Here is a 20,169-nt window from a genome sequence, read left to right on the forward strand (position 1 = left end):
GGCTCCGCAGCGGGGGCGACGGCGGCGGTTCCCCCCCCCCGTCTCCCCTCTTCCCTCCCGCGGGGGGATGCCCCCCTGAAGCGCCGTCGCCCTCCCCTTCCCCTCCGCCCCCCCCCTCCCCGCGCTGGGGATGCGGCAGCGCGCAGCCCCCCGCCACCGCTGAGCGCTGCGCGGAGGGGCCGCGCCGGGGGGGGCGGCCGCGGAGCATGGCCAAGGCGCCCGGTGGCCGCCGCCTCGGGGTAGCATGGCCGTGAGCGCGGCGACACCCCCCCCCGCCGCCGCCGCCGCTGCCGAGCCGCTGCCCCGCAGCATCTTCAAGAAGTTCCTGGTGATGCTCTGCTCCCTCCTCATGTCCCTCTACGTCTTCTACTGCCTGGCCGACCGCTGCCAGACCCTGCCCGGACCCATCATCGCCGCCGGCGCCGCCTCGGAGGAGGAGGAGGGCGGCGGCGGCGGGTACCTGGGGGGGTCGGCCGAGCTGCCCCCCTGGCAGGCGGCGGCGGCGCGGAGGAAGCGGCTGCTGCAGCGGCTCAAGCAGCAGCAGCGGCGGCGGCGGCAGGAGGCGACGCCGGGCCAGGAGGTGCCGGCCGGGGGCGGCGGGAGCCGGGCCGGCGGTTCGGGCGGCGGGGGCAGCTCGGCGGGCCCCCCCGGCACCCTGACGCTGCTGCTGGGCGAGGGCAGCAAGCGGCTGCCGCAGGCCATCATCATCGGCGTGAAGAAAGGGGGGACGCGGGCGCTGCTGGAGTTCCTGCGGGTGCACCCCGACGTGCGCGCCGTCGGGGCCGAGCCCCATTTCTTCGACCGCAACTACGAGCGGGGACTCGCCTGGTACAGGTACGGGACGGGCTGGGGCGGGCGGCGGCTCCGCGGCGGGGACGCGGGGACGAGGACGGGGCCGTGGCCGAGCCGGCAGTGCCCCCCGCTGGCCGCCGAGCCCCTCCGCCGCCCACCCGCGTCTCCCAGACCCCCAGCCCCTCCTGCCCCCCCTCCCCAAGCCCCATCGCTGCTCCCCGAAGCCCCGTCCCCGCTCCCCACGCCCACCCGCCGGTCCTTTTCTCCCTCCCCAGATCCCCCAGCCTAGCTTCCCCCAGCCCCCCCCCCGCTCCGTTTCCCGATTCTCCAGGCACCACCACCACCCCCATCCTCTTTTTCCCATCCCTGCTCCCAAATCCCCCAGCCCCCTCTCTCCGTTTTCTCCGTTTCCCAGTTCCTCAGGCGCTCTTCCCTCCCCCCCCCCCCCCCCGCATCCTCTCTCTCCCATCCCTGTTCCCAAATCCCCCAGCCCCTCTCTCCCCACATCCTCTTCTCCGCTCCCCGCCACCTCGTCCCCTGATCCCGCACCTCTCCTCTCCCCCCGACGCCCAGTCCCGCTGCCCAGCGCATCCCCCAGCCCTCCTGCACCGGGGCAGTCCCCCCCCCCCCCCAGGGATGCCTCCCTGCAGCTCAGGGTGCTGCCTGCAAGGTGGGGGCTATGGGGAGAGCAGTGGGTGCCCTATCACCCTGGGGACCACACGGGGATGTCTAGGCAAAGCTAACCCCCTCCCCATTCCCAGTTCCCTCACTGAGGAGCACCGGCCCCCCAAGATCTTGCTGCTCCCCGGCTTTTTGGGGGGGGCGGGTGGCTTTGCAAAACCTGTGGCTGATCTAACTCCCCGCCGAGCCGCCCCGCTGCTTCCCCTCGCAAAGCATCGTATCGTCACCTCCCGCGACTCCCAGCCCAGAGATGCAGCCGGGAAAAGCGACTTTCCTATAGTCATAGTGGAGAAAAAACAACCCCATGTTTCCCATGCAAATGTTTCAGCAGCCTGGTAATAAGTAACCCAAAATGTCAGTTCTGGGAGTGCAACCCAAGTGCTCACCTTGCCTAAGCAACGAGCAAAAAGGCAGATGGGGTTCTTCTTTCAATTAATTAGTGTTTCATTAAACCAAATAAAAGGTATCTCCTTTAAAAAGGAGACAGTAAACGTTAAAGCCGAGGGGCAGGATTGTCATTAATGTTGTTTAGATGTTTTCCTCCTGTGTTTTAAAGTTAATAGAGGAGCGTCTTCTGGCAGATTCCTATGGAAAGGATTGGTTAGGGTGGGGGCGAAACTGCTCTTTCGCAGAGTGTGTCTGCATTTGTGGCTTTCTTGAATGAACAAGCAAAAAGGAGAGGATTTCGGGTGCCCCCAGAGCTTGTTTTACTTTCATGTTCAGCCCAGCTATTAGCAGAGAGGAGAGGACGATTTTGGCTCAGCTCGCGGTGACAGCGCTGAGATGTGGAGTAGGATAGTACTGACGGTCCGAGTGTTTATGTAAAAGTCTTAACACGTGGAAGTGATGAGCTTCCTTGTGTATCCGCTGGTGTCAGAAACGCGCTGGGTTTTTGCAGGCAGCAGAGTGTGGGTTCTCTTAAGAAGAAAGATTTCCTTTCGTGTGGGCTGAAGCTGTCTACAGAATTATATTTTTAGCGCGCGCTTATCCAATTTCCACATGCTGACCCCGTATCAGAAAGGAAACATTAAAAACGAATCTGAGAAACCTCAAGAACTTTAATCAAGTCTTGACTTTTTGAAAAATAAACACATGGCTTTGGGGTGGCATCTACTGAAATCTATGGCGGATATGCAGAAAAGCTCATTTATCAAAGATGCTCGCGAAGCCTTGAGGAGCAGATGGCAGTGGCATAGACCCGCTTCTGGAAACGGTGCCGGAGCGAGGACCTAAACAGAGGAGGAGCCACAGGCATTTAGGGCATAGTGCAATCCTTGGTGTAGGGGATTTAATTTTTCCAGAGGTTCCGTCTTGGTCTTGCAGCTCTTACTCATTCGAGGTGCTGCCCTGCAGGCTGTTTGTGTAATCATTATGTTTTAGCATTTGGTACATGAGCTCTCCCATTAATTGCTGCAGTTTGTTTGTTCTACTATTTGATGTACTGAATTTCATCTTTTCTTTTTTTTTTTTTTTTTTTTTTTTTTATTAGCCCTGTGGAGGCTGAGGTACAGTGAATTCTTTGTATGGGATTATTCCTTTGAGACCTAATCTTGCCGGCTTTGCTTGTATGAGTAATCTTTACTAACGCACAGAGTCCTGTCGTGATGGCAGCGCTGCAGTGTCAGCCCGCTGGTAACCAGTTACCAGCCTGTTATAAATACCAATTTAAAGAAAAAAAAAAAAATCTGTCTATCTCCACGGGTTTGTTGTAATGTTTGAGGAGAGTTCAGCGCCAGGGAAGCGGCCAGATGTTTGCCAGGGGTCCCGATTTCTTATCTTTGCCATCGGAGGCTTAGGTTTCACGTGCATTTCTGTTTCCCAGCAGTCAGACTAAACAGCATCATTACACGGTATAAACAGTTGGGTTCTCTTTCAGCGCCCGCAGGAAGCCGGTGCGGGCAGCGAGCGCCCTGTCCAAGGCAACAAAAAACCCTCTTGGCTGTTTGCAGCGACGCGGGCTCGCCAACGGGGATGCTGACGGTCCGTGCCGTTATCGCTGGAGCACGGAGGTGGGCTGTCACAAGGATGTCACACCAGGACCACGGCAGGGTGGCTGTGGGGTCTCGGGCTCGAGGGGGGAATGCCGGTTCCTCCTGGAAACAAAAGAGCAGCTCCGCTAACAGCTGTTTGTTAGACGGTGCGAGGGCGGATTGGGGCTGAGCTGGGGCTGCAGCAGCAGGATGATGCTCCCGAAGCGGCCGGTTAGATGGTAGTACCCGTAGGGCACGGGCTTGGCACGTGAAAGTCCTGTCACCTTACCGGGGTGCCACACAACGCACGGGAACGCTGTCCGTTAAATCAAGTGGAATAAGCGCTCGGCTCTTACAGCCTGTGCCGTGCCTGGGTGAGAAGGCAGATGTCCTACCGGGAGGCTGGTTTTATTAAAAAAAAAAAACCACACACACAAAAAAAAAACCCAAAAAAACCCAACTCAATCCAAGTGATTTAATTTGGTAAGTGCGACACCTCCGTGTGTGCTCGTGTGTGGCTTTGATATCAAGGGAAGTTGTGTGCCGAAAGCAGCTTTCTCAGTTTGGGACTTGCAGGTCCTGTCTTCGTATGGGGACAAAAGGAGGGAGGGGGCAGCCCGCACTGCTCGCATTGACTGCCCAGTGCCGAAATCGCCGCTCCAGCCCCGAACGAGGCTATTGAGCTGCCAGAGTTCAATAGCAGGTGAGCATGGCTTTTAACAGAGTTCAACTGCCATCCCCCGCCCCAAATACAGCCTGGAGGAAACTCCCAGAATAGGGGCTATGACAGTCATGTAAAAAAAAAAAAAAAAAAAAATCTGGATTAAAAAAGAATAAAAAAAAATATCTGTATTTGCAGGTGATATTGCGAGTCTGGCTGGTTCCCTCTGATCCTTTGTTAGTCTCGCGCTGATTGAGCTGCCTGTTGGAATGTCATTATACTGTCAGTCACCTCAGGAACATTTATTTCATATGTTTTAATCTCTCTGCCTCTGTAGCACCGCTGCCAATTGCGCTAGAGCGAAGCCAAGCTAATGTCGTTAGATTGCGCCCGATCCAGGGGAAGATGAAAGATGATTCGAAGTTACTCCGTCAGGTTGGGAGTTTTAAGTACCGCTCCTCCCCGATGCTTCCAGAGCCGGGGAGTTCTGTCTCCTAATTAATGTCCTCGTGGGATTTTTCTCCGAGGCTTTTGTTGGGTTTGTTTTTTTTTTTTTTTTTTTTCATTCTTCCTCTTTTTAATCCAGGCAACCACTGGTGTTCCTGAGTCAAAGGGAACTGAGAACATCTCAGTTGCTGAAGGGGTCCGGGGTGGAGGAGCGGGAGGTTTGTTTGGGGGGGGGGGGATGTGCTTACAGCAGCTGCATCCCACCTTGTTGAGCCGTTTCCCAGCTTCTCTGCCTCAAATCAGGGTGAAATGAGAGCCCCGGGGATGGAGGAGTGGGGCTGCTCCTGCAGCAGTGCATGGCCTGGAGGGTCCACGGGGTTTTGTGGTCACCGCCATTCAGCAGCGCGGTCTGGGAGCGCTCTGGGAGCGTGGAAGCAGCATGGGAAGGAGGAGTGCGCGGATGACGCCAGGGGAGACTTTGGGGGAGGAAGTACCATTCATGAAAGGGGGAGCAGGACCAGGTTGCCATCAGGAGGAAGACCTTCCTGCAAAATTCCCTGCGGGAAGGAGATGATGTAGCAGTAGTTGCCTTAAGGTGAACATCTCCCCCACCTTACTTCAGCCGTGCAAGGAACACCAGTCTTTGACTGTGTTGAGGGTGTGCCCAGCCCAGAACATGGGTTGTGCCGTTGGACATCGAGTTTGAGCTGGTTTGGGTTTTCCGTTCCCTGCTGGGTGCACGCCTGCTTGTAGGAAGGTCTGGTTTAGCAGCACCTGCTCCTCGTCCTGGGAACATCTCGTCTCCCAAACACATCTGAATTACTAATAGCATCAAGCGCAGCCTGCAGCAGTTTCTCTGGAAATTGCAGCCTTGGACAACCGCGTGCTGGAGAGGATCAAGGTCCTTGTTTATTTATTAGCTGTGTAATCAGACACCTCCCCACGCTGAGCTCAGGGTGCCAGGTGCTGTATAAAAAGGGAACAAAAGACGGTCTTGGCCCCAAAGCGCAGGAAATTCACAGTGAATAACAGGCGGAGGTAGGCTGAGGCGGCGGAGAGTGGTTGGGCAGCACGGGTCTCCTGGCCAAGGACTTGTTGGAGATGGAGGATGAGGTGGGTTTATGGGTGGTTGAAGGGAAGAGCAAGGGGAAGAAGGAGCTTGTCGGAAACGCTGGGGAGATCAAGGCTGGACTCATCGAGTGTGTCATAAAAAGTCAGTCGCTGGTTCTGGTCCTCATGTGCTTTGTCGCTGCCAGTGTGTGTGACCTGGACACAGATACTGCAGGGCACTTCGATAAAGATTTGAAATAGTTTGAAGGTTGGCACCCAGCTGCTGAGGAGATGTTGTGGTGTGCCTCGGTTTTCCCATCTGTACAATGGGAGGGAAGTCACTGCAGTGGTGCAACAGCAGGGTTGTGAGGCTGTGCCACCACTCTCCAGCACTGAGATGAGGAGGTATGTGGAGTCTGAGCTTGTTGGGCTATGCTGTGGGTTAAATAACACCCAAAGCAGGTGAACCCCACCAGAGCTGCTGGCAGAGGTCTTGCAGCCTGGGCACAGCTTTAGCTCACTGGCCTCTCCTGGCGAGGTGGAGTGCCATCTAGTGTGCACGCCTGGTGGGTGGCACCATCCAGGGATGGCACTGTCCAGACACAGACCCCCAGCAAGATCTAAGCGCAAAGAGCTGCAGCTGGGCTCTTTCCCTGCTTACTCCATAAATAACACCCAAAGGGTTATTATTTTTGGTGGTGTTTTTAAGCATTTTGTGTCTATACATATCACTTCTGTTTTCTGGTCAGTGGAGAAGTTCGTGTCCGGGGTTCATGTCCATTCCTGATGATGGGTTGAGCTCCTGAGTTGGCATATAAGGACAGGTCAACCCCATTCCCGTTAGAAAGCATCAAAATAAGTATTCAGGGTTTTATTGGACTCTTCTCTCTGCAGATCCTGTGGTCTGCATGGGGATATACTGGGGAGGTTCAGAAGTCAATAGAACCGGTCCTCCTCTTCAGTACAGCTTCTCGCCCCGGTCCCTGGGACGCAGGAGCCTGGAAAGGGGCGGCACCTTCTTCATCCACCCCATGGCTCTGCTTGGGCCTGGGGCACGTGGAACCCGGGGCTCCCCTGGCCCCGCCTGCTGGTGCTGAGCAATCTTGAAAATATGGCCTCGACTGTCCAAGATTTTGTCAGTTGAATTCACAGAGCCGGCTCTCGTGAAAAGCAGCGCGAAGCTCCAGCTGGCTGCTGGGGCCAGAGCCCATTTATGGCAAAAACTGTGATGCTCCTCGGAGAAGCAGCAGATTCACCCCGCTTAAACCGCTGGTCCTCCTTTAAGGTCAGATCTTGCAAATCCTCACCTGTGCTCATCGCCTGTCCCTCCTGCCCGTCGGCGCTGCTGCCGCCTTCGGGGGGGGGGGGGGCTCCTGGGGGTAATTCATCGAGTCTGGGGTCCACGGCTGTGCTCCGGCCGCACCATCACCACCGGTATCTGTTCACCGCAGCCGAGCTAGGATTTCACCCCGACCTTTTGAAGTCTATAATAAGAGCAGTTAGGTCTGGGGAGGGGGAAGGGAGCTGGGGCCTCTCCAAAGAGTTCAGAGCGAACAACAAGTGATCAGAAAACCTGAGAATAACCCTCCCCGTGAGCCCCCTCCCTGACACCGGCATTAAAACTCCTGAGCCGCTAATTATGCTTTTCCCCTGGAGAATATCGAGGTAACCCAAACTGCTTTCGCAGGGAAACAGCAGAGGCTGGCGAGGGGGAGCGGGGGCCGTTGTTGTGGCCATAAATCTCCACAAATTCTCATTACGTGCGGGTATTACAGAAGGGAAGTGGATTAGGTTGCCGTTAAAAGTTGCGTTGCTGAGGTTGGATATTGGGGGTCTTTTACCCTATTACAAAGCCCCACGTGGGTCAGTGGGGCTGTTCCTGCCAGGGCTGTAGGACCAGGGTCACCCTGGGGACGGTGACAGTGTCTCTGCCTGTCTCCTGCATAACCCACCTCCTGGGAAATTCAGGTTTTTCATGGTTTGGAGTTAAACGCGTTAACTCCAAGCTGTTCCCTCCTGAGCCCTTGCGAATCCCCGGGGAGTACGTGAGCAGGACGGTGTCCGCAGTGAGAATATAAATAGAGTTGCCCGAGGAAGTGAATTATTCTTGGCGTTTCTTTCATCGAATGATGTGACTCCACAGGAGGAAATCTTTCAGCGAAAGAAATCGCCGGTTCCCTTCATGCATGGCAAGACCATCCCTCTTGCTTCCTGGAAGCGAGGAGATGCAGAACGTGCGCTTTGTGTTGTGGCACCATCTGTTGCAGAGATATAAAGATCCCTGCTCCAACTCCCCCAGGCTCGGGGCTGCTGCCGGCTACGTCTCTGGTGGGAGACAGAGGAGAAACTTCCCATCGCTGCCCCGGGGGAGCTTTGGAAACCTCCCGCGGTTGTTTTCCCCTCTGTCGAGCGGCCGTGCCTGAGCACCGCATCAGAAAATCCCACCTGGGCAACTCCAGGCATCCGGACGCCTTCCCTGCCCAAAGCCGTGCACGTGGTGGATGCCGGCACAGCAGCTTCAGCGGGATCCTGCCTTCCTCCCGGCTGCGAGCGGCAGATGGAGCAGCTTCCCCTGCCCCGGCCGCACCGCTCGGCTCCAGTTCCTGAGCGTGAGCTGGTGGGCTGGAAACTGGGATGTGATCAGTCGGATCAGTTCTGACCACAATCGCCCTTCCCACACCTTCCCCCGGTGAGAGATGTTCAGGTTCGAGCGCAACATCCTGATGGGAAGCTGCCTATTTATTTATTTAATTCTCTCTCTCTTTCTCTCTAGTGGTATCTTTTTTTTTTTTTGCCGAAAATTTCAAAAAGCCAGGCTGATTTGTTCTGACATCGCCCGTTGGAGAAGGGCTCCCTCCCGCAGCCCGTGCTCTCCGGGGAAGCCTTTTATGGGAAAATATCAAATCCAATTGTTTTGACTTCCGTGTTTGTCTGATGATTTGTGTGTGTGTGCGTATGCTCACACGTGTATCTTTGGGCTCTCAAATGTTGCATCTTGTCATTAACGTTCAGCTCCTGCTTTCGTGGTACTGTATCGTAACACTGAGTACCATATACCAGCATCTTTTGATGTTATTTAAATACTTTTGCACTGTCTAAACCGGACTGTTTGGGAAGCCCTCCTTTGGGGAGAAATCCCCCGGCCTTGGCATGTTTCAGCTCAGAATAAAACAAGTGAGGAAACGTCTGCGTCTCCAGCCTGGGGGAAGCGCAGTGTCCTGACCCCTCCGGCACAGGGTGAGCCAGCAAAAGGCAGCGACCCCACAACACCGACGTGTTCTGAACCCCCGTAACACGTCGGCTGGAGATGCCGCATTCCCCATTTTGCATATGGACTTTTGTTGGCTCCGGAGTCCTTTCCCCTGCTGGGAATTTGCTCCTTCAACCCTTTCGGTCTCAAACCTTGCTGGAACTCCAGGTTACGCCTGGCCAAGTTTTGCCTTAAGCCTCAACAAAAAGGTGTTGGGGAGGAGCCCGGGTCGCCCGGCACAGCAAGGCATGGCTGTCCCCTGCTCCTCTTGGACCTCCGCCCATGGCAGGTCCCAGGCCTGGATGGGGGCAGCAGTGGGTCACCCTGGGTGCAATTAATATTGTGCCATTAACGTGCAGTGGTTTGCATAGGTAAAACTGGTAACGGCAGGAGGCTGTATGATGTGCCAAAGCCAGAAGTAGGGGAGATCTTCCTCCTCTGAGCCACAAACTCTGGGTTGGTGGCCTCAGCCGTGGTGTTCCTCACTTTCCAAAACCATGCTGGTAGGAGGTGTGGGCAGAGCTGTGGCACGGCTGTCCCCCCGGGGTCTGGCAGCCGGTCCCTGGGTCAGTGCAGTGTCACGGCCATCGGCAGCATTGGTGGCATGGAGGACGCTCTGCTCTTCCAGTGGAGGAACAGGCAGAAAAGCACCCAGAGCCTCTGGCGGGGTGAGGCTCAGCACGTGGGACCTCTTGGCATCTAGCTCTACGCTGCTGTTGGTCTCCTCTAACTGGTAGGAATGGAGATTGGCTGGTTCAAGCATCGGCAATGGGCGCTCAGCGTGTGCTGAGCTTCCCTCGGCGTCAGCCGCGTCCCCCAGGTGCTGCTCTGCTCCTCAACCTGTTCCTCGTGCTGAAGGTCATGGAAAGTTCCCCTGACTCTTCTTACAAGGGCTGGGGGTGCTAATCCCCGTGTCCGGGCTAACTTCCAGCTCAGGTAATTCTAGTCTCTGCCCCTAAAAATTAACTCTGTGGTTTCAACTGGCACCGGTTGTCTTTGTTCCCCATCCACAGACCTGCTGAGCACCGTGCAGCTGGCGGAGACCCACCACAGGGCTCGGTTGGCTTTTGATGGCTGTGAAGTGGTCTTTCTTTTGGTCTGCAAGATAATTTGGGTTTTTCTCAGGGCAAGGGATAAAGCTAATATTGAGCACTATTCGTGCCCCCTTGCACTGCTGAACTGCGCTGTGTGAATATTAATATTTGCCTGTAAACGTGTGCCTGGTGTTTATCAGTCCTGTACCCGTGTGACAATGGTTGTTAGCTCCTTCATCATCTCTGAAGAAGGCAAAAACCGAAAGCCAAATCTCGCTGTGTGCGGCGAGCAGAGCACAGGCGGCGCCGGGGGAGCGGAGCGTGGTTTGGGGTCGGTGGGTTCAGCCGCCTCCCGCGCAGGGCTGGTGACACCCGCCTTGTGCACGCTGGTTCCATCAACGTCTCCTCACGCTGCGTGCCCAGTCCCAACCGGCTTCCCCAGCAGGGCAGGGCTGTGCAGAGGAAGAGGATGCTGAGCACAGGCACGCATGCCCACGGATGCACCGGTGCCTCTGTGCTCGCTCTTCCCCAGCCCGGCTGCATTAGGGGCGGCGACCAGTTCTCCCCGCAGCCTTAGCTCATGGGGTTTACTGGGTTTCTTGCTCTGCCGACACGTTAGAGGTGACGCAGCTTTACCACGCGCTGGGAAAGTTCTTTCCACCTTCTTCTGGGCTGGGGTCCATCGTGCCTCCGGCTCCTCTGCTGTCACAGCGTTGGCTGTGTCTGCGCGTCCGCTTTATCTCCGTGGGCGCTCACTGTCCGTCTTGCGTCTCCCCTGCGCTCACGCGCTGTGTTATCGAGTGGCCGGGAGCTGTGAAAGTCTCCCGGGAAGGATGCTCCAGCCCTGCTAAGGACTGTCCCTGCAGCCTGGCTCCAGAAGCTGCCCAGAGGGAGATCTCGTGGGGTGGCTGAGAAGGCAGCGGCCATCCCTCTCATCACGTCTCCATCCGTACTGTCTTGGAAAGAAGCAGAAATAGGGAGTTTCTCAAACAGTGCGAGATTAAATTGTGAAACCAGCTGCCCTGGGAGGTTTTTGGCTAAAGGACTCTAAAAGGGCTCCAGAAGTGCTTAGGAAAGACGCATCAGGAGCTGTTCAGCATGAGGGACCAGAAGCAAAGCCCAGCTGAGGGAGTCCCCAGGCTGGGAGGGACCCGGGGGTTGGCTCCTGCTGCTGGCACGGGAATTAGCCCGTGGGTCAGGGGGACCCGAGGGTGACGCAGGGGGGGCTCATCTTCCCATAACTGTTACGGGGGGAAAAATATGGTTAGTGGTGTTTGGTTAGAAATACACTTTGTGGGAGGGGATGACTTTTCCAGTTGGCATTGAGTGATTGATGGCGGAGAAGGGAGCGTTGCGCTTTGTACCCCCAGTCTGGGTCGTTCCGGTATAAATGCCCATCGGACACCTGCACCCGGTCGGCTCCTGTGCTGAAGAGCCTGTAACTGTCTTGGTTCATACCAGATGCAAAGAAAAAAAGAAAGCTATGGCTTACAGGCTGGCGAGAGCTGGGGGAGCGCTGAAGGCTGAGCTTTTGAAGCATCCTTTCAGATTTATGCACTTCTAAGGTCCCCGAGGCTGCTCCCCAACCCCATGGGACCGATGCTGCGGCCCTGCCGGGACTCTGCTTTGCAAACGTCTGGAGCGCTTGAAGGTCCACCTGCCCTGGTTCTTCAGTTCTTCTGCCCGTCTGCCGGAGGGTTTTGCTGCCCCGATGGAGGGTGTGAGCCCCGCTCTTCTGCCCCATGCAAACCTGCCTGGCTTTAAAGGGCTGCCGGAGGTTTCTGAGCAAGCATACAAAAAAAATCAGCCAATCCGGGTGGGTGGAAGGTGATGTGTCCCCCAGGAGAGGCAAGGCAGGGATGGCTGCATCTCCCAGTCCCGCTCCCTGCGGCAGGAGCTCTCGTGGCAAAGGAGAGATGTCATCCTGGGGAGAGAGGAGCCCAGAGCTGCGTGCTGGGGCTGTTGGAAGGAGAACTTTCTGCCAACACTCGTCTCTCCAAAGACACCAGCGATGCCGACTTGCCAGGAGGAATCTCTGCCTTTGGTAGCAAAGAGGTGAAGGATGAAAGCCCGGGCGTTAAGTACCTCACACCAAATAACAAAGAGTTTCTTGTCCGGCTGCTGCTGCTCCTCATTTGAGCTAGGCTGGCCGGTTCCCACCTCGCTGTTCTTAAGGGTCTGGCTTGGGCTGGACCCTCCTTAGGGCAGGAGATGGGATTTTGCTGTATGCCTACAGTGATAGGAGAGCTGAGCTCCCAGGGATGGTGTGGGCATTGCCGGGGCACAGACAGCATGTGCTGCCTGTTGCCTGTGTCATGTCCAGGGCAGCGAGGAGGCTTTGGGGCACTCACTCAGCCTGGGTCATGTTGAGCAAGGGCCTATTCTCTCCCATGCCTCAGTTTCCCCATCTGTGAAATGGGGTTGTGCTGATAAGCTCACTCACAAAATACTACGGTCATTGCTAAAGGTGCTCCTAGGGGAGCTGGGACTTGGCTTTGCAGGGCCTTTGCAGGTCAAGGGAGGTGATTCTGCCCCTCTACTCCGCTCTGGTGAGACCCCACCTGGAGTACTGCCTCCAGTTTTGGAGCCCTCAACATAGGAAAGACATGGACCTGTTGGAGTGTGTCCAAAGGAGGCCACGAGGATGCTGCGAGGGCTGGAGCCCCTCTGCTGGGAGGAGAGGCTGAGAGAGTTGGGGGTGTTCAGCCTGGAGAAGAGAAGGCTCCGGGGAGACCTTAGAGCCCCTTCCAGTACCTAAAGGGGCTACAGGAGAGCTGCGGAGGGACTCTTGATCAGGGAGGGGAGTGATGGGATGAGGAGGAATGGTTTTACACTGGAAGAGGGGAGATTTAGATTAGATATTAGGAAGAAGTTTTTCCCTGTGAGGGCGGTGAGCCCCCGGCCCAGGTTGCCCCGAGAAGCTGTGGCTGCCCCATCCCTGGAGGTGCTCAAGGCCAGGTTGGACGGGGCTTGGAGCAACCTGGGCTGGGGGGAGGTGTCCCTGCCCAGGGCAGGGGGGTGGGACTGGATGGTCTTTAAGGTCGCTTCCAACCCAACCCATTCTGTGATTTCCTGCAGTCAGTGAGCACCAGGGTCTCTCCCTCTAGCATCACCCTCTCCAGGTTGTGTTTGCTCTGACCACTGGCACAGTCGGACACAGAGTCACGTCAGGTTTAGATGTTGTTTCCCAGCACGGGGGCCGGGCTCGGGGCAGAAGCGCTCGGCCGCCGGAGCCGCCTTCCCAAGAAGTCATGATGGGGCTGTGCCTGCTCGCTCCCGTCTCTGCCGCCCTCCCTTCCAGCAGCAGTAAATCCGCTGGAAGATCCTCAGAAAGAAAGAATTTAGGAGGACACGCAAGCAGTTAGCCCGGGAGCCTCTGAAGGGGCCGAGACAGGGGGAAGGACCTCACGGCCTGACCCAGATGCCGCGCACAGCATTTAATTGAGTTTGACCGTCCCCAGTGCCGCGGGTCGGGGTCAGCCCCGGGCGGCGAAGCCCGTCGAGGTGCCGGAGCTGCTTCATTTGGCACTTGGAGAGGTTGAGCTCTGCCCTGCCTGCGCGGGGGGTCGCACCCTCTTGTCAGGTCGCGGGGACCCCGCTGCCTCCGCGGCACGACGCGGCGGGGTGGGCGAGCCGGGCTGGGGGCTGCGGCTTCCGAGGGGGCTGCGCCGCGCCGCCGAGTTTTCCAGCTTCATCTGCTCATCCCTTCCTAATTGCAGTTGAGCTGTTTGGCCAAGTGACAGCGAACTGCCGGGTCGCAGCTGATGCCTGGATGTGTCCCCGTTTCTGGCGCTCCCATCCCTGCTGCCCGGCTGTTCGAGGGGCTTTACGACAGGGAAGTCCGGCAGCCGTCGCCCTCCCTTCCAGCCTGCCCCAAAAAGGAAGGTGAGAGGAAGAAATCAGTGCTTCTTCATCACCGCCTCGGCCACCAGAGCCGGGCATCGGCATCGCAGGCAGTTTCCTGCAGTAGCCAAGAGGAGAAGCCATGGGCTTGATTTATCCATCACAACCCACCAGCCTTCCCAGGTCAGACGTGAAACCTCGGGTTTCCTTCTGTACCTCTGGATTCTTTGCTAGGTGAGAAATACGCTATTGCAGCGCTGGATTTTTAAATTATTATTTAATTTTGGACAATGTAAGCATCTCTCCAGCGCGTGCTTCTGCTGCTTTCTCGGCTGTCACCCCAGGGCAGTGCCCCCAGCCCCGCTCTCGCTCGGAAGCTGCCTGGGCTTCGTGAGTGGGATGGAGGAGTCTGGACCCAGACCAGAGCCCACTGGGTGTTTCAGTATGGATGAGTTCCTTCTCCTCCCCTCCATCCCTGGGACCTTCTGCTGAATATCCACGGTCAGCCCAGGGTGGGTGCCCTGGTGGGTCTGTCCTCTGCTCATGGTCACCTCCGTGGTCACCTTGGTTGCTGGGAGCCAGCTCTTCCTGGAGCTTCTCCTGTTCCTTATGCATCCCGGTATAAAGCCAGATTTATCAGACCAGTGAGTTTTGCACCAGCAGCTGAGCCTGCTCTCGCGGGAATCTGTCTGTCCGTCTGTCTGTCTGTCTGAGTGGGCTGTGCTCCTGCCTGCCTACAGCTGCTGGGGTTGTGCGGCCTCCGTGGGTACGGAGGTGGCTCTGCTCAATGTGGGGGATACATTTAGGAATCGTTTGACCCCTTGGCTTCCCGAAGAGGCATCAGCAAAGGGGTCTGGAGGAAGCTCTGTCCTGGCTGACCTCCTAAGCCGGGCGTTAAGTGCACAGCACATCCTAGGAAAGGGCTTGGAAGGAAAGCGCACCGCCCACTGAAAGCCATCCCCTCCCTGCTCTGTCCTGGGGGAAGGGGCACTTACCGCACCCCCATACTTAGGAGTGGAGCCCTGAGATGGTCTCGTCCCTGCCCCGACCAACTCCAAGCCCTCGGGTACCCCAGAGCCGTAAAACGGATTCCTGCGGGATCCTGAAGATGAAGAGAAGGGAGAGACCTGGGCGCTGTGGCTCCCTCCGGCCCCCAGGCACCCCCGGGTGCCACACATCCCTTTCTGGGAGCCGCGGCCATGGGGCTCCCGGGGGGGGGGGGGGCGGGGAGGGAGCTTTAAGGAGTGATCAATAGCCTCGGCCACCGCAGGGCCATGGGTCAAAGAGGCCCAATTATTTCCTGGTGATATTCCTCCTGGAGGGGGTCATAAGCCAACACAGCAGATACGGGTCCACTGGACCCCCCCGGCTTTGGAGCAAAGCAAGGGCAGGGATGGTGCGGGGTCCTTTCACGCAGAAGGACTTTCAGACACGAGCCCGTGGGTCACCCCGACATTGCTGACTCAGGCACGGTGCCCCCCTCCGCAGCACAGATTTCCAGGAATGCCGTCCTTCACATCTCCCGCTCGGCAAATCACAGCCATCATATGTTTAGGGGAAAAAATTGGATTTGCCTTGTAATCTAATCAATGTTAAATAACAGTAATTCTAACTCCGAGGCTCTATGTTTAAAGTGCTGTTGGTCTCTGGGGATCATCGGAGTTATTTAATCTAATGAAATCACCATTACTGTCTAATGAGGGTGCACCACGGGAATGTCTTTCCTGGGAAGGAAAGCAATGGTTAAATAATTGGCAGACAGGGCCAAATATTCAGCGGGGGTAAACAGGCTGTAAGCTGAAGGTTTCACCTGGTGGGGATCCGGAGCTCGTTGGCTGAATCCTTCACTCTGGGCGGTGAGCCCCCGGCCCAGGTTGCCCCAAGAAGCTGTGGCTGCCCCATCCCTTGAGGTGTTCAAGGCCAGGTTGGACGGGGCTTGGAGCAACCTGGGCTGGGGGGAGGTGTCCCTGCCCAGGGCAGGGGGTGGGACTGGATGATCTTCAAGGTCCATTCCAACCCGAACCATTCTGCAATTCTGTGATCTTTCTAATGGTAACTGTCATTGCTGAAGACACGTTGGTGGTGAGCACGTGCCCAGGTCCCCCTTGGGCAGGCTGGGCTGTGCCGGTGCCACCTTTCCCCTTTTTCTGGTCCAAGCAGGAGTTATGGTTTTTAAGCCACCTCAATACGTCATCCTGCGTCACGACTTGCTGCGCTGCCCCCAGCAGGTTGCTCTCTGCCGTGGCTCTCCCTGTGGTGGTCCAGGTTGTGTCGCCTGCTGGGTTTTAAAATGTTTTCCCCCAAACTTGCTGTACTTTTTTTTTTTTTTTCATTTTTGTTAAGCAATTTTTTTCCTTATCTCCTTTTCAGAGGGAGATAGGACCTGTTCCAGTTCCCATTTCCCATGCTGGCTTCGCAGCTATTTCTGAATCACCAGTCGATTCAGTCATTACGGAGCAAGCCGAGCTGTATTGAGCTGGTTGCTTTCCTACACGCGGAACTTACTGTATTCAAATATACTGGAGTTATATCAGCAGCAGGCAGGGACTCTGCTGCTGTCAAACGCCGGCACGGCTGCATCCCGCGTAACCGGGGGAGTGTTCCTTCCCTGTAGCGTGTGCTCTAATTTCCCATTATTATTTCTTTAATAAGACCGATACTTACCGTACATCACTCATTCGCTGCTAAAATCGGAGCCATTAGAGCAATAAGTGGCAATTACCTTCTGAGCGGTGTGGCGTGTGCGCCCAGCGCCGTACCTCCCCGACGGAGGAGGTTGGAACCTGCCCTTCGGGAGCGAGCGCCCGCGAGCGGCAGCGCGACGCCGCAGCGGCTTTGTGGGGACAGCTGAGGGTCTGCTGGGGGTGCCCAGCATCCTCCGGAGGGAGGCAGGAGGATGGCACCCGTGGGTGCTGGGAGAGGAGGCAGCCGGCTTGGCGTCCGCGGATGCCGGGGGTGAGGAGGGGTTGTGGCTCTGCGCGTGCTGCTGCGCTCTCGCGGGACGTGGCGCCTGTCCGGTGGTTGGGCTCCTCGGAGCAGCCCGTCCCCAGGGAGTCGCTTCCCCGCTGGAAAACAATCTCCGCGCCGAAATAAAGAGGTAAAAAAGGAACACGTCTGGTAATTTAATCATATCGAGTGCTCCGAAAAATCACGTCTGTGCTGCACAGAGGTTCTCTGGAGGAGCAGCTGCGGCAGGACCGGTGAGGATCCGGTGCAGAGAGACGGGGCAAAGGGGGGATTTCTGGAGGTGGGAGGGTGAGACGTGCCAGCAGGCAGGTCTGAGAGCCCTGTCCCCACACGCCACCCTGTCCTCCATCACCACAGCCCGGCCAGCACTGCAGGGCACCGGCCCTTGCCCCCACAGGGGCAGCACTCTCTCCTCAACTCCGGGAGCGCAGGCGGTGACGCCCTGTACGCTAACGAGGAGGTCCGGGGGCCGCTGTTGGCGAGGACGGTCCCTACGGGCGACTCCTCAGCGACAGCCGGGATGTCTGTGTTCATTATGCACATCCTTTTCATGCCGCCTTCATTATTCGCATGCTATCTAGTGTCATTAAGATATCAAGTTCATTTAGGTACATCCACATTGGCAGTTTAATTATGTCTGGGTACTACTCTGTATTTTATTCATGGACTATCTGGGGGCGGTTGTCAAACACAAGCCCAGGAGATAAAGGTTCGGTGGCTGCAGAATGCTAATGTCCTGCTGGTTCCCTTTTGACAAATACACATGCCAGTTATTACCAAACTGATTATTTCATTCATTAACACCACATACATCAGCTCCCTTCACCCGGTATTATTGTATACATTCATCTTTTCATAAACAATTACCTGACAAGGTTGGGAAAGGCAAGTACTGGGGAATTAACGCTCTGATGGGAAGTTCCTGGCGTGGGTTAGTAACAAGGTGCTGGGGGGGTGTGTGTGTGTGTGTGTGTGTGTGTGGAATGCCCCGTTAGCGTGATCGCTTCATTAATCAAATTAGGGACAATAGCACGTCACATGTGTGCCGTGTTTCCCAACAATACCGAACCCGTTTGCATTGTGCCGGGGGCGCAGCGGATGGGGCTCCCTGTCCAGTTTGCGGTGATGGGGCGGATGAAATGAAAGCCAGGGCGCCCGGCGGGAAGGCTTGGAAAGTATTCACTGCGGCTGGACCATGGCGTGTGATTCTCATCTGCCTTTTTTTTTTATTATTATTATTATTGTTGTTGTTATTATTGCCACGAGGAACATTTGCATGAGAACAGGTTCTCTGTTTATTGTTTGTGTCCCTTTTCCAGCTTCCTCATATTGCTATCCCGGAGCTGTAAACCCTCCTCGATAGCATTAGTGGTGGTGGGAATGATTAAGACACTGTGAACACGCAACCGTCTGGGGAACAAAACCCCCTGGGTCTTCTGTCTACATTTTTTAACTGTAAAAGGCTGGCGATGGGAGGGAAAAACGTACAGAGAGATATGAACAGTGAAGAATATCCAAACTCATGAAATAAGTCATTCCTGCGGCTTGCTTAGAGGTTGTGGAGAAACCCACCGGAGAGGACTAGCGACAGCTGAAGGTCACTCTGGCAGTCTGGATCTGCCTCGAGCAGCCTTCCAGCCCGTTATGTCCAGCTTTAACCCCCGTGGAAGGAATCAGACCTGGAGCCTCTCTCCATGAGTTCCCCTGAACACACAGCCCACGAGGTTTCGGTGTGTTGTTGGTCCCTTCTTTCTTTCTTTAAAGACATTGTACCCTCAACTGTTTCCACCAGCAAGCTCGCTCCCTCCGACAGGGAGAAGGAGCAGCTGCAGGAGGCCACCAACACAGCCAGAATCAATTCAGCCTTTCACTCAAGCAGACATGCTCGGAAAGTAATGCTTCAGGGGTCACACTCCTGCACTGCTCCAGCGCAGCATTTGCAAATGAAATAAAGGACGGGAGTGAGATTTAAGTGCCTAACTCCCTTAGGCCCCTTTGAAAAAAAGCCCCCCTGGAATAACTAAGAAGCTTTCACTGTGCTTTTGCAAAAGCATTAATCCTCCTTGCTATCTCCACCAGTCTCTTTGATCACACTTCAAAATCTTCATCTCCAGGGGTCCCGTCTGGGCTTTCCAAAGTGGCTTAAGAGCAGACGTCTCGCTGCTTCTCGGGGAGACCTGGGCTCCCAAGACACAGAATCACTTTCCAAAGCCCCCCCGTCACCCCCCCCAGTGGCTCTTCCCATTGGGATGGAAAGACCACACCATGCCAAGGGTCCCAGTGGTGATGGAAAGACCACACCATGCCAAGGGTCCCATTGGGATGGAAAGATCACGCCATGCCAAGGGTCCCATTGGGATCGAAAGACCACGCCATGCCAAGGGTCCCATTGGGATCGAAAGACCACGCCATGCCAAGGGTCCCATTGGGATCGAAAGACCACGCCATGCCAAGGGTCCCATTGGGATGGAAAGACCACGCCATGCCAAGGGTCCCAGCAGTACTGCTGCCCTGCAAGGTGAGACTCCATGCCCCAACCGCAGGGTGATGCCATGGTGTGAGCATGGATTTGAAATCCCTGCCGCTGCTCAGAGTCTCAGCCAGAGCTTGGCCAGTTTTTCCTGCATTTTCTTACATTTTCCCCGGGGGAGCGCAATGATAGAGGGAGCACACTGAGGCTGGGTTTTCTCCTCTTTGTGGATGCTGAGAAATGAAGGGGGAAGGAGGGTTGGCCTTGCTAAGCAGGGCAGCCCTGGACAACAAGAGGCTGGGGGTCATCTTCAGGACCCGATATGAAACCCCCAGCCCATGTCAGTTTGGTGCTGAGTGAGGAAGATGAGGGTTTATTGGCCTGGATCCAAATGATTCGAGTTGACTTATGAAGCTGAGGTCACTAATTGGGGTTTTTTATTCATCCATTCATATTCTGGAGAGCGCTTTTCTTTTCTTTTTCTTTTATTTTCTTTTTTTTTTTTTTAACATTAATGAGCTGCATTCACTCTCAGCACCCTTGGAGTCACGCTAATGCCCAAGCAACACCCTCGGCGTCCCCCCCCCCCCCCGTGTCCCCTGTGCAGCGACGTGAAGGTGAGCATGGCACAAACCTACGGACCGGCCGGACCCAAGCGAGATGCTGTACAATTCACTCATGAAATTTAGATCTGCGATCAACTTCAAACTTCCTGAAAGTCGTCCGATGCCTCTGTTAGAGACCGGGTTAGACAGTGGTGCATTCCCTGGGAGGAGATGGAATAGCTGAGCACGGGAAAGAGCTCTTAATGCGCGACCTCGTGAGCTGCGGCTCAAATCCCTCAACAGACTGCGGGGCCGGAGGAGGGCAGGGTGCGATCGCTCCCCGCAGTTTCTTCAGCACCAGCCCCCACCTTGCCCGGAACTTGCAAATTAGGCTAGGAGGAATCTTTTTAAGCTTTCTATTTTTCTGGAGACTTTTGCCCTCTTTGCACTTGACTGCTT

General features: G+C 56.1%; 1 protein-coding gene across 1 annotated transcript in view; it reads left to right on the forward strand.

Annotated features, from left to right (window-relative positions):
- Positions 1–244: 244 nt before the first annotated feature.
- Positions 245–20,169, forward strand: part of HS3ST3A1 (heparan sulfate-glucosamine 3-sulfotransferase 3A1) — a gene marked incomplete at its 5' end in the record, with an annotated part of 36,093 nt that continues 16,168 nt past the window's right edge. The window contains one exon of the mRNA XM_082492185.1: positions 245–834. Coding sequence (XP_082348311.1) covers positions 245–834 — 590 coding nt within the window. The remainder of the gene's footprint in view (positions 835–20,169) is intronic.

The sequence above is a fragment of the Vanellus vanellus genome (genome assembly GCF_965231255.1).
Source record: "Vanellus vanellus genome assembly, chromosome: 17".
Classification (NCBI taxonomy): domain Eukaryota; kingdom Metazoa; phylum Chordata; class Aves; order Charadriiformes; family Charadriidae; genus Vanellus; species Vanellus vanellus.